Consider the following 17,426-nt stretch of genomic DNA (forward strand, 5'->3'; position numbering starts at 1 on the left):
GATGCCAGAGACCCTAACGTCTGAAAACAAGTGACATGCTACAGTCTTGTTAGAGAATAGTGTCTTGGCCTGCATGACGTGTGTGTGTGTGTGTGTGTGTGTGTGTGTGTGTGTGTGTGTGTGTGTGTGTTGGATATTTAATTTGTACTTAGTTTGGGTGGATCAAGGGAAGGTCTGAGACCTGAGTTTCAAAGGTCATGGCTAATCATATGTCTAGAGTCTCACTACAACCCACCATCATGGCTTCAAACAAGAGTTGAGCTTCCTGGTTACCAAGGCTTAAAATGCACACTGGAGACAAAGGGAAAAACAATCGAACCGAAGAGTGGAGGGATGAATATGCTTATACCCAAGATGTCAGGACCCCTGTGGTGCCAGCTTTTCTACAAATGGTTCCTTTGCCAGAAATGAAGCTGTTCCATTAGCATGAACAGGTGGGAGTTCAAGGGATCTCCCAGCAACTGGGCTTGTGTTGATTCATAGGTAACAAACACAGTAGTTTGAGAAAGGATCTCAGAAAGGTGTCTAGAGAGAAATCCAACCGCAGTGGCCCTGACAGTTGCCCACCAGAGCTCCCAGCCCACTTTGCCCCTCCCTTGATTGCCTTTCCTTGGATCACTTTCTATATGAGACAGGCAACTCTGAGTTTTAGGTCTATGTCTGGAGAAACCCAAGCAGATGAATTCTAAAATTCATGGGACTGCTTATACTGATATTTAAGATACAATCTTAAAAGATTGTCATTGAAAAAGAGTTTGAAAAAAAAAATCGTGGCCCATCAGTCAGAACCCAAGGCAAACACTTTCGAGTCTTGAAAAAAAGTGAAAGTCTCATTTACCACAGGGAACAGGGTATTTCTCTACTTTTACCAAGAACCATCTTGCCAAGAGCTGCTCTAATTTAAAAGGGAGATGATGAGGTTCTTTCAAGGGGGTCTATAGGGTTCTATAGGGTTCTATAGGGTCCTATAGGGCTGGTACAGATCCTGACCAGATTTTCTAGCTGTTGGAAAAAATAAAAGCATATTTTAAAAGGTAACCCAAAAAGTACCATGCTATTTCTCAAGTCGAGAAAATTACTGAACTGCCAAGCATGGGGGACACGCTTCTTATTCCAGTGCTAAGGAGGCAGCGGCTGCCTGGTCTCCGAGTATGAGGCTAGCCTGGTCTCCATAGTCAATCCCCCACTAGCCAGGACTACATAATGAGATCCTATTTTTTTAAAAAATGGAAGGGAGGGAGAGAGGGAGGAAGGGAGAGAGGAAGGAAATTTCAAATATGATTAAAATGTCCCAATCCCTGAAAAACCACTCAGTATACCTTTTAGATTCATCAAATTTGCATACATACTTTAGGAAGATTTTGAGAACTTTCAGTAAAATACCTGAAATTAATAAGCATATTTTTTCATAAAAAGAGATGCACAGCTCCCGACGTTTAGCTTTGTGGATTGCTGTACAGGCTCTATGGATTGGGAGCCGTGTGGTGAACTGTCTAGTGAGAGTCAATAGTAGCATTGTCCCCTGGGATGTGACGGGCGTTTCCTCTCTACTGTGTCCTGGTCCAGAAATGCCAGGCTGATAAGTTATGTGCAACCCGTTCACACAATAGATTTTATTTTGTAAGATGCTAGTCATTTATTTACATTTTCAGAGAAGTGCAGCTTAAATTCTACAGAATACGTGATAATAAAAGAACTCACTGTAAATTTAGATCGGCTAAAACACGCTCTCTAATGACTAGGATTCATTATTCTCTAGTGAAGTGCCGTTTTCTTGTGGAAGAAGTTGGTGTCTCTTTGTAAGAGGAGATGAGCCAGGGACACATCCCTCCCTCCCCTCTGACCGAGCTACCGGGGATTTGTTTGATGGATAGAGCAGACACAAGTCCTTTTCTCTGGTTTTGGTTCCCAGGTCAGGTCAAGTGTAAGTCCTTTGAATTTATGAAACAACTCCAACTGTGAACCAAGTGTGGAGCCCTATGTTTCCACCTGCTCCCCTCACACGCCGCTCCACAAGGCACGGGGTCCCTGGCTTTCCTCACATGCTGACTGCACCCGGAGCTATTGTCGGTGCAGGCGTGTGGGAGACTACCTACAGTGCCTGAGAGACAGAATGACAGCTCTGTACCCCAAACTCTTTCTCCTATTCTTATAAACTCCGAATGCCCAGGATCACTTGTGCCTGACAGAATCCGGGGGCTCTAAGCCCAGATGCAGAGTACATTTCCCAGGCTTCTCCAGGGCAAAGGCAGGATGCGCGCCCTCACTGAACCTATGCCTCACGATGAAAAGCAGCTGGCCGCTCCCGGCGTTTATAAAGAGAAGTCTCTGGTTGGTATAGTCCAGCAGGATGCCCACTCTGGCTGGACGCTCGGTTGCATGCACCTCGCTCACAGTGCCGCTGTAGAAAAATGTGTATCTGAAATGAAACAGAATGGAAAATTCATTTTTTTTAAATCTTTGGAAATCCTTGGGATTTTACAAGAAACATATCACTAGAAAGACTCCCGGTCTCACTTTGTCAGTTTAGCTCACAGGAGTGAGCTGCACCGATGTTGCCCTAAGCGCTTTTGCCGGAGACCTTCTAGATGCTAAAATGCAGAGGTGCACCTTAATGGTGCTTCTTCCATCTTAGGGGGCAGTCCCAGAATAACCGGCATGCGCCTCCTTTGTGATTTTTCTCTACATTCTAATTCTTTCCCGGCTGCCCACATGTTTTAACTGCCGCATTCATAGTGTGTCACTCTTTTGAACAAAACCCCTTTGAGGCTGCCATGTATTAAAACAATACTGTGGGCTTGCCTTCCATACAACGTATTAATTTTACAGTTTGAAAGATTTATGGGTAACTTATATAAGGGCATTTATGAAGTTCAAGAACAATGCCACTAGTTTGTGCTAACTTCATGCTTTGAGTAAGCCCCGCTCCCTTGCCCAGACCAGTATCTCCATTCCAGCAACCTGATAGCTGGACTGGGTGGCCTTCAGGGTCTCTGTCCAATACAAATACATTCCCATGTGCTGTGTGGGCATGTCTGTGTACCTCAGCCTGGTCCTCTCTGGGCCCTCTCGGGGTGTGGGGCAGACAAGCACACACTAGGCCATCAGGAATGGGCAGGACAGGGGTATGGGAAGAGGAAGGAGACAGCACTACAGAGAGAACAGCAGGAAGAGAATGAGGCAGAAGAATGGGGGAGGTGGGAAAGAGTCATCCCCTTCTGCCTGGAGGGCTGGAGAGGGCGTGGAGCACTGACCATGGGCTGGGCAGTGTATTCAAGGTAGCAGAAACCCCAGGCCCAACAATGCCAGGGTCACACAGGTTAAGACTTGGGATTCTGGGTAATTCTTGTTTGAACAGAGTCCCAAATAGACACAGTAGCCACTATGGCCACTTAAATCAAATGGACATTTGACAATGAATAAAGTTCAGACTTTCAGCCTTACAGTTCAAGAAGAGCTGTAAAGACACCATCTATCGCACAGCACAGGTCTAGAGCAGGGGTTTTCAACTTTCCTAATGCCATGACCCTTTCATACTGTTCCTCCTGTCCCTGGATCACAAAATTATTTGCATTGCTACTTCATAACTCTAATTTTACTGCTGTTGTGAATCCTACTGTAAATATCTGTGTTTTCTGATGGTGACCCTTATGAAAGGGTTGTTTGACCCCCAAAGGGGCCATAATCTACAGGTTGAGTACCACCGGTCTATAGGGATCCCGGTGACTCAGCTGATTTGGGTGTAACCAGACCCTCCCTTCCCCCTTTTTTTACACTGAAGACAACTCTCTGGGCTCCTCCTATCCTAGCCTGGTGACTACTTTCTGATTTCCCTTCTTCACTGGGTCCTGTGACACACCTGGTGTCTCCCAAGACCCTCTTCACACTTAGGTTCAATCAAAGCCATAAAGCTGGTTTGACGTCACCGAACTAGAAAACTGAAAACCACGGGCAGGCAGAAATAAAGGTGTCTGGGTCTGGCCTCTGTGCTGTGACCACAAAGCTGTGCTGTGTGTCTCTGCCCCCCACCCCCCCCCAAAGCTCACACTGGGCTTGGAAGAACCAATGACCAAAGCTGTAGGTAGGACTTGTCACAGTTCTGTTTCCTACAGAGTAAGTTCTAGGAATTTGCGGTTCCTGCACGTGTGCCCGTGTTCACACTGGCGGTCGGAGAAGAGTGTTTGGCGATTGGTTCTCTCCTTTTACAGTGGGTTCCAGAGATGGAGCTCAGGCTGTCGGGCTCACATAGCCCGTTCACCCAATGAACCGTCTGCCTAGCCTGGAAGGAATTTTTTTAAATGAAACTAATACCTATGTCGGGCCCCCATCATTTGCTAGCTGTAAACTCTAGGTTTAAATGATTTTAAGCTCTGGGCAGGGCTGAGTCCTTAAGCACAACTCAGCAGTGGATATCAATTAGTCATAATTGCTCTAACTTGATGAAGTATGACTTTACATTGCACTTGGAGCTGGCGTCCTTGTGAACCGTCTCAGAGAATCAAACTGTCATGGACCGTGGGGAGAACCGTGCAGCCAAAGACATGAGAGAGAACCCCAGTCTGGGGGCCTCTGCTGAGAACTTGGGGGAGCCCCTGGAGCACTTTAAAGCCATGCATTTGAACAATGCCTGTCACTTGGGAGACACATTACAATGCTAGAGCTCTTCCTCGTCTGGTTGTACATGATCCTACGACCCCAAGAGGTAGCAGGCCAGGCCACAACCCTGGGTCAGAACTGCATAAAGAACTACTCCAGGGGCTAACCAACGCACTGAGAGGCAGAATCGAAGACAAAGCCAGGACGAAATCAGACCACACTACAAGCAAGTATACTGAGATCGCAGCGTGTTTACTAGCTGAAGGCTTTGACTATTTGCCCACCAAACAATATGAATAATAGAGAGCACAGTTTGGCAAACTAATCTATAAAGTATACCTTGGCATGTGACAGTCACTTAGTCTCTGACCAACCTGCCATTGTTAACGCCAATGTAGCCTTAGATAATACACAAATAGATGAACATGACTGTTTTCTAATAAAACTTTTCCAAAAGGCAAGCATGGGCTCAGGTTAGGCCTATGGGCTACAGTTTGTCTGCTTCTGTTATAAGCAAATGCCAGGCTCCCTCACTCCTGCCAACTCCTTCTCTGTTGAGGGAGCCCTCTGAGCACTGCTGTGGTGTTTCTCTCCTGGCATGTGTTTAGAAGGGAAAATGGCCCACTTGGTTCTTCCTCTCCCTGTCTCTTTGTCCTGGCTGGTGAGAAGACCTACACCTTTCTCTGCCTCTCCAGAGCAAATGCCATGGCTCTGGGGTGGCTAAGTCTGTGTGGTAATGAGGTTGAATAGAAAACATTCTCTTGTCTACTTTATGTGGTAATCAGGTGATGCCTTTTTAAAAAGATTTTATTTATTTACTTTTATATGAGTACATTGTTGCTGTCTTCAAACACACCAGAAGAGGATCTTGGATCCCATTAGATATGGTTGTGAACCACCATGTGGTTGCTGGGAATTGAACTCAGGACCTCTGGAAGAGCAGTCAGTGCTCTTAACCACTGAGCCATCTCTCCAGCCTGGGGTGATGCCTTAACCACCATACCCTTTATGGTTGCTGTCTTGCTTAGTTTGGAACTTGGGCAAGGATATGGTACGCTGTTCATTAGGTCCCCCAGAGGTCCCTTTCTAGACACTGTAACTTGTCTTTGAATTAAGTTAGGAGAGGCGGGGCTCCAGCTTACCTCTGAGGCTCGGAGCAGTGCATGTACCATGAGGTCTCCCCTTGTCCCAGAGTACCAGCCCTCACAGCTGAGCTGGAACAGATGCCAAGTCGATAGGCTGGGCTGTCTGTGACTGTGGTTTCCCAGTAATGCTGGCCACAGGCAGGCAGCTCCTCACCCAGCACTGAGGGTATCCTGCAAGCAGAGTTGACCAGATGAAGTTTATCAGAGGAATCCCCAGCCTTTGCCTCAACAGTATCTGCCCTTTAAGCAGGGGGTCCACCTTCAGACACTGCTGTCTGTTGGTTAAAGACACCATCTGTTTCTCACACTCCTAACCCTGGCCAGATTGCCCCAAGATTCACCAACCTCCAGCATCCATTTGACATATGCCCACTGTCTTATAGCAAGCACACATGATGCATCATGTCTCTTAAAGGGTCTGGGAACCAGGGGAGAGGTTGACATAAAGACAGGAAGGAAAAGAAACTCTATAACTTCTGCTCTTGGGGGAACTGGAAGAATGTAAGCGGCAGGTAGGATAACGTGGCTTACAAAGTTTTCTTCTTCCGAAAACTGCAAAACTTAAAAATAGAATCCCCAAAACCATTGCACAGTTTGTGGTTTTGACTCATGGGATCACCATGTAGTTCAGGTTCATCTCAAACCATGTAATCCACCTGCCTCAGCCTCCCGAATGCCGGGATTACAGGTGTGCGCAATCAAGTTCAGTCTTTCAAACCTTCTAGACCCGAGTTCCAGTGTGTGCTGACCTTCCCTGTGACAGTGACCCTATGGGACACAGTTTTTAAAAGTCATGACAGCTGGCAAGGCCTCAGAGTATAGAACTGAGCCTTGTGACCAGCAAGGTGCCCCACAGTGCTCAGGACAGGAGGGGCCTCTGGAAGGTGAGTTCAAGGCCTCTCTCTCTCTCCGCCTGGCTGTAGCTATTTTGATAAAGAGCACAGCGAAATGAGCTCAACGGCTCTCAACCTTGGGCAGTTGACCTTGTCTGCCTGGGTTGCTCACTTTTGCTGGAAAACGGCTGAGACAGCAAGGAGGACTTTTTAACCTCGGAGCGTGAATATTCAGTCAGCACACTCTTCCCTTGAATACATGAGAAATGGTTAATGCAAGGAAATGTTACACTTGCTCTGTCTTTACCCAGTAACTCTTTCAGAGAGTCTCCAACCGACAAGCCCCCACTCCCTGGAACAAAGCCAGGCTTCCTGATATTTATGAGCTAATTTTCATACTGCAAATAAACAAAGTTCTATAAAATATGTCCCGGTTTCTAGCTGATAGCATCTACGAACCCTTGTAACTCCAGTCTACTTTTTTAGTGTTTTTGTTTTTAGAAATCCCATTTATTTCTTTAAGATTTTTTTAAATTATGTGTATGCGTTGTGTGTCTAACTGGACACAGATGAAGTGCCCACAGAGGCAAGAAGGGGGCATCAGTTTTCCAGGAGCTGGAGTTGCTGGCAGTTGGGAGCTGCCCAACATGAGTGCTGGCAACCCAACTCTGGTCTTCTACAAGAGCAGCAGGTTCTCTTAACTACTGAGCCCCACCCCATCTATTCTTCAGTATTTGTTAGACTTATTTTTGCAATCCACGAATGGATGTATTTTTAGCATCTAGAGTGTTTTGATCCCCATACTAGATTCTGGGAATTCACAGTGGTATGAGACGGGGCTGCAGTTCAGCAATTATTCGTGATTAAATAGTGGGTAAACAGAGTCATAGATACAGATCAGAGGTTCGGGGCCCAGGGAAGACATAGCCCATCTCCAGAAATGGGTAACACCTAAATGTGTCAGTGAACAATGGACCATCAAGATTGGGCCATAGTGCATGCAAGTTCCCCGGGACTGGGGTGACTGTGTCATGGTTGCTCCTGCTGACAACCATGCACATACACGTGTCCTCTGCAGCGTGTGCTTCTGAGGCTTTGCCTATACTTCCTCCCATTTGGCCATTTCAACCCTCAAAATAGCTGATGGGGCGAGGGGGGAGGGGCAGAGAAAGGCGGATATTGCTACCTTTTGTGGGAGCTTCTGGAGGGCAAACTTCTGTGACCAGAAGTAAGGTCTCAAAAAAACCATCCTATTCTTCTCCAAATGGTTGATATCCTGGTTGCTACTAAAATAACAGAATCATTTCCAGATCCTGTTTTCTCATCGAACCAGAGATGATAGCTTAAAGCAGCCAGTGTTTCAACCCCGACCGTCTACGCTTCTGGTCCCAATAAAAATATTGACACTTGCTCCGAGTTTTGGGCTGTGTGTGCCACTCCAGACCTCACGGTGAAAAGTGCCTGCTGCACACATTTGTGTATGCATCTCGTAGCTGAGCAATCTCATTCAACGGAGAATGCACTCAGTCACTAAGGCACTGGGCACACGGGTCCTCTAGTGCTGGGCATCAGGCCAAGCTGTGCCTGCGTCTACTTACTCCGTCAGCCGTCTCCTCTCAGAGAAGCTGATCACCGTCCCGTTCGGGGAGATCTGGAGAGCTGGGTGAGCTGTTTCCCTCAACAAGAGGAATCTAGTTCCTAGGACAGTTAAGAAAAAGACGATGACAACACTGTCACAAGGCCAAGCACTAGGGCCAATCCATGCATCTCGGACCTTAGGGTCAAACATCCTGACTCAGTATTTCCCATCCACAACTGAAAGGCTATTTGTGAGCAAGCATCTGTGGAAGGCTGGACTGGTCACTCCCGCCTGCTACTACGCGTGCCTACAAAGGTGGAGTCCACGCTAGGCACCCGTACCAGCTGGTAACGGCAGAGCCTACCATGGACCAACTGAATCTGAATGTCTACCCCGACAAGATGCTCTAAGATCTGAGTGTGATTTAAACTTAGAATATTAGACTAACCTGTAGAGGCCCCAGTGACAGAATATGCAAGTTACATTCTGAGATGGCGGGAAAACCCTCCCGGATGGGCAGCCCTCCCATCTTTTCCTCAACCCAGGCAGACCCTACTGACATCTCAAACAGGGAACAGCATGGCAGATTAATATGCCCTGCCCCCCCTCAATTTTATGCCATCTATGTATCTAGGGTTTGGCAACATGGTCGCCACCTTCCCAGTCCTCCTTCCTCATAACTGAAACAGCCGAATGGTTTTTGTTAATATTTTCTGGGGATATTCCCCCCAAATGTCACTTAAAAGTTTTAGCACTTAAATTATTCTTCTGACCATTCATTTGTTTGTTTATTCATTTGACAAACATTAATCAGCACAAACTAGTGTAAGCAGAGCCAAAATGGGAGCCAGAATGAGAAAATCATAACTGACATCCCACACCCAAGAGCCACAAAGCACCTGGGAAGTTTCTAAACTCACACACGCTCCAGCTCATCTACAGAGCAAGTATGTCCATTCCCCTGGGGCGAGGCCAGGGGATAAGTGTTGTAAGCACCCTGGCTGGTTGTTAAGCTCAGTGAAGCCTGGGAACCTATGAAGACTAGAAATAAGAACCATCTTGGTACTAGATCATGACGAGCCCTCTTCCCAACAGCAGGATGGAACTTTCTCAATGGCTTTGGGTGTCTTCTCTGAATGCCAGAAAGGGGGGGAGGGACAGAAATGCCCAGGCATCCTGGCTCTGCACTAAGTTACCTCTGGTGGAGATGAGGGCAGCTTCGCTCTGCTCACTGGTCCCAGAGGCGTTGGTGGCTCTCACATAGAAGAAGTAATTGTCATTTGGAGGGAGGTTAACTTTGAGCTGGAGTCCTTTAATTCCAGAGAAAGATCTAAATATAAAGGGAAGATAATTCTGAGCATTAAAAAAAAAAAATTAGTGGCCTTGTAGTAATGAGAGAGACCCAGGAACATGTTGGTTTTTAACCGATTTTGGTTCCAGTGGTGGTTTTGGAGTAAGAGGATGGTAACTCAATTTCCAACACAGCGGAGCTCTGTTATGTCACCAACAGAGTCAAACTGTGGACCCTGAGGTATGCGACGTCTTTACACCTGGACAAGCCAGCATCCATCACATGGCACAGTTAACAAAAGCTGATGCTCTTCAAAAGAACTCCATCTTGGCAAGAGGAGGGAACTCTAGTTGCCTCCCCCAGTCTTCAAAGCTCTTTCATTCCTAAATCGCCCATTTAAGTAGAAGGGGAAAATTTTCAGGTACCTAGAAGACCAGTGACCCGCACATGAACCTGTAACAGCCCAAACATTTACACAAACTCTGGTGATTTGGAGGCAGAGCTCTCTGGACTCTCCAGGAGCTGGATGGGTTTAAGCTTCTTTCTGTGTGATATCTTGGCCTGAAGTGAACATACAAGCCCAGAAGCCTCTCCTTCAGCATCGAGAGTGGCCTGGAGAGTTACAAGCTGGGCTACTTGCTAATGGAATTCCTGCTAGCCTGGCTGCTGGGGCGGAGCTGTGCTCTGACCTCTCAGGGAAAAGAATGGTACCCTTGTTCTAGCTCATTCCCGGGGACGAGGAATTTTGTTGTGTGATGAATGAATGTGCTACAAACACACTAAAACGATACACCCCCATCTCCAGGGGATGTCTGTATAGTTCTCTCTGCCATACCTGTTGTGGAAAATAACAAGGAGAACCAGAAAAAGGAAGGTACATTACTTTAGCTTACTCTCAGTGTTGAGGGTGCTCTACCACTAAGTAGCATCCTCAGGTTGGCTTCTGTAGAAAGAAGAGTGCCACTATATAGCCCAGACTGGCCTCCAACCAATTCACAATCCTCTTGGCTGCTGCATCCTGAGTGCTAAGATTAAGAAAGTGCATCTGGAGCCTAGAATGCCTTCAAGACAAAAAAAAAAAAAAAACCAGTGTCTGTGTGGAATGCAATCCTGTCCCCACCCCATGCCTGCAAACACAAATCTCACAATGTGGTCCTCCGCAGGATGGGGGTAGGGAGCAGGCTGGTTCTGCAGTTCTGCCGGTTAGAGCCTGGCTGGAAAAGGTCAGCAATGTTCCTTGGATGGTAGTGGTTATTTCTAGACCTACCACCCGACTAGGCCTCCAGAGAGCAGTATATTTAGCTACACCAAGGGTGTGTGTGTGTGTGTGTGTGTGTGTGTGTGTGAAATTGAGCCGTGTGACCCTTAATGACTAGCTGTGCTGCAGTTAATTAGTAAACATATACATCCTACAGTGGCAAGTGTAATTCCCAGCTGATATCTAGAATATTAGTCTATGGCAGATACATTGCTTATCTTATTGAAGTTGGCAGCCAAAGAAATGTTTTAAGTAAATACTGATAACAATCAGTAATAAAAATGATTGTTTTAACACACACGCTCAGCATGAACTGAGCTCTACACTTCGCTTGCTCACTAAATCACTACAGATTGATCACTTAGCCTCTTTTGCGGGCCCCACCACCCTGGAGTCTGAGGGGGAGTGGTAGGAAAAGAGGGGTTAGCTCTAGAGACCAGACATAACACGGCGGACTCATGTTGCAATGGCACAGTTGTTAAAGATCAAGAGTGTTTCTACAGTCTGTCAAGGAGAGCAAAGGCCACAGTGTCACACATGTCATTAACTCAACACCATGTGCCATTGCTGGGATGAAAAGCAAAGATCATACAGCCCTGACGTCAAAGCACAGCATCCTACCCTGCTCTCAGCCACGGAGACGGCCACACGGATGTGTGCAGGGCACTTGCCCCATCTGTAAAGCAAATGCACTGAGCATAAAAATGGAATATCCACTGTGGTGGCACTTACTGTCATAAGTCACTGTCCCCTGCCCAAGCACCAGGTCAAAGGTTAGGTACAAACGCGCATCGCCCTGTCTCCTTACCCAGGTGTCACCGAAGCTATGTTAGCTATGCCAGAGCCTCAGTCACAGGACAACGTAAAGCACGCAGTCTGAGGAGACACCCCCTTTCACAGTTTATGACTCCATTACCTCAGAACCAAAACCTGTCAGGGTTCCAACCCCATCCATGTGAAATGTGGTCCAGAGAATAATCCAGATCCACAAGCAGTGCACACTTCACAGTGACCCGAAAGCAAACGGAACCACAGTAAATGGTGGCTCCTTAATTAAAAGGGATGCTAGCTGACCACAGTGGCGCACATTTAAAAATCTCAATATACAGGCAAAGATGGGAGGACCCTGAGTTCAAGTCCCAGCATGTGCTACACAGTTAGGCATCGACTCAGAGAGTGTCTCGGTGGGGTTATACCCATAAGAGAGGTGATTATGATTAAAAGTCTAGAACTAATAACAAGATCCAAAGGACAAAAAGAAATGGCTCAAGCGATGTCACTTCAGGTCCTTGAGTGTGGGGTTTTTCCTATAAGAACCGTAGCGCTGTGGGAAGAAATGGCTTCGTGAGCACGTGATGAGACAATGTGAGGCTCCTCACGTGGCAGTGGATTGTCCACTGAGCACCCCGGAGCTGGCACTTGGATGCTGGAACCCGGCATGTGCTCCACAGACTCTCACGGCTCGTCTCTCCAGCAGCAAGACCAGGTTTCTGAGCCGTAAAGTCGTTGACGACACCTGCTGTCTCTTCAGCAGGTCATAGGAATGAACGAAGGACACTGTCTTCTCTGTTGTGAGAGAGAGCGACCAAGTGGAAGCCATGAAGTAAAGAAGACATGCCTAACTTAAACTCTGTAAGTTTTTTTTTTACTCTTGAAAAAAAAATAATAATAAAAGGACTAGGAATTCTGACACAATTACCCATGACTCATAATGGAGCAAAGATCGTCGTAGGTAGGATTTGAAAATGAGTTTTTAAAAAGAAATCTTTAGGGACATTGTGTTTATGAGGGAAATTACTAAAGTTATTCCCACTAACACAGAAAGACAAAGAGAAGGGAGTTTAAAACTACATAGGGAGATGGGAGGGGAAAAAAACCTATTTAAATAGATTTGGCTATTTATCTAGAAATCAGATCACAACTCTTCCATAAGAGGATTCAGTAGTTCGGCCACATGCGACTCTAATGAGAGCAACCAGGGTCTGAGAGCAGAGTTCTAAGCTACAGCACTTGCCTTGAATGTTGAAGGTCTAGGCACCGACACCCACATCACCAAAACCCAAGTTAGAAACCCTCATTAAAAATGACAGCCAGACAGAAGATGGAACCAAAGGTCAGAGAACAGCAGCAAGTGGGAAAGTATACTGGGAAGTAGATGAGATCCACACCAGGGACGTCTACAGATGCTGCTAAGAGACACACCGAGTTCTTCTGCAGGAAAATGTGACGTCACAGCACCCTCAATCCCCCCAAAGGTAATCAACTCAACACACCCTCCAAAAATAACAAATCGTCTCGAGTCAAGCTAACTCTGAGAAAGAAAAATGGTTACATCATGAATGGGCCGCCTAATCCCCAAGGATCCTCAGTAGGAAAGCTCCACCCCTAGAAACAGTGGGGTCCTCCAGCATAAACACATTGTGGGTGATGAAACGGGTGTGGGGCAGGAATGGTAAGGACTGGACTCTCAGGTAACTGTTTCAGATCACAAGCAGAAATACGAACTTTGAGACAGCCATGTTACCATGTGAGAGAGAACTGAGTACAGCAATATACGCCTGTAACCTGTAATCCCAGCAGCCTAGAAACAGAACCAGGGGGACTGAAAGAAACTCAAGGTCAGCCTGGTATAAATCCAAAGTTCTAGGCCTGAAGAAGCTACATAGTGAGATACTGTTTCAAAATGAACCAACTCAAAAAAAAAGTTGGAATCTCTACTTCATATCTCCTTCCAAAGTAAATTCCAAATGACAAAACAGATTTTTAAAACAAAATTAAGAAAATGGGAGAATATATATAATATATACATGCATATATTCAGAAGGAAGACATTTTAAAATATTCCAAAAAAACTCTGAAAGTTTTTTTCAAAAGAAATTGAAATTTTCAACTGAATTAACATTTTAAAATATTCATGACAAAATATGCTTCAAAAGATTCCAAACTCACACATGGAAGCTAACTTCCTTTAAACACACACACACGTGCACACACACACACACACAGAGACGAAGAGGCATGATAAATAATAAAGAAGACCTCTTCTTGCTCTTCCAGAGGACCTGAGTTCAATTCCCACTGCTTCCACGGTGGCTTACTACTGGCTCTAGGAGATCTAACACCCTCTTCCTCTCTTCTGTTCTTCTCGGGCTCTGGACATGAAGGGGATACACAAGAATATGTGTAGGCAAAGTATTTATATACATAAAACAAAAAAAAAAAACAAAAAGGAAGGAAGAAAATGTCACAATCTATTGGGACAGGGGATAGTAAGAAAAGTGAGCAGCCTAGAAAAGGCAGTGTGAGGGGCTGGAGAGATGGCTCAGAGGTTAAGAGCACTGACTGCTCTCCCCGATGTCCTAAGTTCAATTCCCAGCACCCACAGGGTGGCTTACAGCCATCGGTAATGGGATCTGATGCCCTCTTCTGGTGTGTCTGAAGACAGCAACAGTGTATTCACATACACAAAAATAAATACTTTTTTTTTAAATGGAAAAGGAAGCATGTGGCACAAACCATTTGAAAGGCATCAACCCTAAGACAGAAACAAGGGCTTGAACCATGGTTGTGTTTTGCAGCTATCTAACTGGCAAGGTTGTGAAGAAGCAAACATCCTACACACTGGTGGCCAGAGAATGGACCCAACAATTCCTAAGAAATTGGTCATATCTATCAGAATTCAAAAGACACACACCTTTTAACCAGTCTTCCTATTTTGAGAAATTTGTTCTACAAATACATTATAGATGTGTGAACTTGTGTGTGCATGGGGGTTGTTTCCTACAGCATGGATGGGGACAGAAGAGAAGAGAAGGCTGTCTCTCATTTGGTCAAGTAGGTTCAAAAACACCCCAAAGACAGAATGCAGAAGAATTGTTTTTAAAACTGAGGCAGCCCCATGGCATAGATATGAATGCTCCAAAGGTATATCTTTGAGCAGAAAAAGCAAATTAGTAGGAATACATGTAGGGTTGCTAACATTTGTTGAGAAATTATAGATGCCATTATGTGAAAGGTTAAAAATGACATTGCCTTTAGGGATGGGAAGTGGGAGATAGAAAATTAAGGTCCTCTGCCTTCCTTTTTTGTCCTTCAAATTTGTACCATAAGCACATACAATGGACCCAAAATTAAGGAATTAACTTTTAAAAGCCATAATACCAGATAGCAAGGAGTCCAAGAGTAGACTGAACGTGTTTACAGAATTTCAAAGATTTTGAGCACTTCGAAGTAGTTTCTCTAGTCATCTGATAACCCAGCGACTTGACCGTGAGAGAAGGGACACATGTTTTCAATGACTTACTTCAGAGGCTGGCAACTGTCCTGCTGTGCCCTGGGGAGGGGGTGGCCTGTGTACAAACAGTGTGGAGGAAGGCAGTGCCACCACTCCTGGAAGCAGCCACAGGATGACACCACCACCACAGCGCACAGCAGATGGCTAAGTATGAACTGTTGTTTAAAAACACAGTTGGTTCTTACTGACACTCCTGTTGGTAGCACCAACATCCAGCCATCCAGGCAGTGCCACTCTCTGTGAACTATCAACAGGGTGCATGCTGGGTTTGTGGGAGGAGTGAGGAAGGCAGCACTCCCCCGCCCTGCTGGGGTACCCAAACTGCTAAGTTTTGAAAATTCATCTTTCAATAAATTATTTTGTTGGATAGGGTCTCACTCTGCAGTCCAAGCTGCTCTTGAGTTCATGATGTGAGCTATGTTGGCCCCCATCCCCTGGTCTTCTTGCCTCAGCCTCCAGGATGCTGGGATCCCAAGCACTGGCCAACCACACGCAGCTTCTGAACTGGGTTCCCAAGGAGAGGTCCAGGCACCTGAATTTTGCAGGTGGCCCCGATGACTTTTATGACTGGTGAGGTTTGGGAAGGACAGCCCTATCAATATGGGATGGGGAAGGAAATGAAAAAAAAAAAAAACGGGAAACAATATAACATAGGCAACATTAAATATAAAATCAAGCCAGAATGATGGCTCGTGGCTGTAATCTCAGCACCCTGAAGACTAAGGCAGAAGGACTGCTGAAAATTCCAACCAGCTTTGGCTACAACATTGGATCCTCTCTCAAAACAACAACAAAACAAAACACAAACACAAAAGACAAACTAGCATACATGCATTTGAAGCTGCTTATAAATCCTTAACTACTAGAAACTATCATCCTGAGTGAGGTAACCCAGTCACAAAAGAACACACATGGTATGCATTCACTGATAAGTGGATACTAGCCCCCAGAAAGCTCTGAATACCCAAGAAACAATTCACAGACCTTATGAAGCTCAAAAAGAAGGAAGGCCAAATGTGGATGCCTCAGTCCTTTCTAGAAAGGAGAACAAAACACTCATGGGAGGAAATACAAGGTCAAATAGAGGAGCAGGGATTGAAGAAAAGATCATTCAGAGGCTACCTCACCTTGGGATCCACCCCACCAAATCCAAGTACTGTTGCTTATGCCAAAAAGTACCAGATGTGGATGCCTCCTTGGGGGCTTTTCCAGAGTCACACAGATACAGCTGAGCATGTTTACAGCTAACCATCAGACTGAACATAGGGTCCCCAATGAAGGAGCTAGAGAAAGGACTGAAGGAGCTGAAAGGGTTTGCAACCTCATGGGAAGAACAACATTATCAACCAACCAAACCCTCCAGAACTCCCAGGGACTAAAACATCAAACATTGAGAACACATTGAGAGACCCATGGCTCCAGTTATATATGTAGCAGAAGATAGTAGTGTCTAGAATCAATGTGAGAAGAGACCTTTGATCCAGTGAGGGCACATTTACCCACTGTAGGGGAATGCCAAGGCACTGAGGTGGAGAGGGTGATTGGGAGAGGGTGCACCTTCATGGAGACAAGTGGAGGGGGAGGGGGAATGGGGATGGAGTGGGGAAAGGGTATAACATTTCAAATGTAAATACAGAGATTATCTAATAAAAAAACAAAAATAAATAAATAAAGCCTTAACTAGCCATGAATATAGAAAATTTATAAGATGGGAAAAACTCAGTTAAATCAAGATTAAGAAGAAAATTCTTTATATCCTAATTTCCCATGATTAAAAAGACTTGGTAAATAAAATTTTAGCAGAACCATTTTTCTTTTGATAAATAAGAATATTATGAGACTCCATGTTGCTTAATATCACCATTATTTTGTAACAGTGCAGGAAAACAACATAGGTGTTACACACTGACAACCATAGGGCTCGGGTCTTCCTGTGACTCAAATCTGTCAGAAACTCAGTGTGAGCCAAAGAACCCAGGAGAAAGATCCTGGATCTCTGTTTTCTTTACTCTCCAAAGCCTGGGTGATTAGATGCGGCTTATATTTCAGACAGAGGCTCCCAGGATTCTCTGGGTCCTCTGGGTTCTCCTTTACTCCCTGGTCATCTATGTGGACAGTTCCTTGAAGTCCCCCAGGCCAGTCAGCGGCAAATAGGTCTGTTTGTGCGTCCCTTGTAAAACTGCTCTTAGAAACGACCACTATTATCTTAAGGGCCCTTATATAAAAATCTCCATGAAAAATTCATCTCACAGCTGAATGTCATGGAACATAATTGTGTCTCTTAGTGAAATGCTGTGCTTCCTTTTAAAAGAGGAATGAGTTATATAACCTCTTTCCTCCTCTCCTCAGTTTTCACTTAAGCTGCCTGCAAGTTCAAATTTGGAGTTTCTCTCCCACTGAGGCTCTCTTCCAGCCCTGAGCTTCCTGACA

The 17,426-nt window shown here is 45.5% G+C and overlaps 1 protein-coding gene across 2 annotated transcripts in view; it reads right to left on the minus strand.

The window, feature by feature from the left end:
* Positions 1–1,598: 1,598 nt before the first annotated feature.
* CMYA5 (cardiomyopathy associated 5) overlaps positions 1,599–17,426 on the minus strand; it is an 86,486-nt gene continuing 70,658 nt past the window's right edge. For both annotated transcript variants that reach the window (XM_080925294.1, XM_080925295.1), the window contains 4 exons: positions 9,350–9,483; positions 8,173–8,272; positions 5,739–5,912; positions 1,599–2,419 (listed from right to left, as the gene is read on the minus strand). In XM_080925294.1, coding sequence (XP_080781420.1) covers positions 2,173–2,419; positions 5,739–5,912; positions 8,173–8,272; positions 9,350–9,483 — 655 coding nt within the window. In that variant the 3' untranslated portion in view covers positions 1,599–2,172. The remainder of the gene's footprint in view (positions 2,420–5,738; positions 5,913–8,172; positions 8,273–9,349; positions 9,484–17,426) is intronic.

The sequence above is a fragment of the Micromys minutus genome (assembly GCF_963924665.1).
Source record: "Micromys minutus genome assembly, chromosome: 11".
NCBI lineage: Eukaryota > Metazoa > Chordata > Mammalia > Rodentia > Muridae > Micromys > Micromys minutus.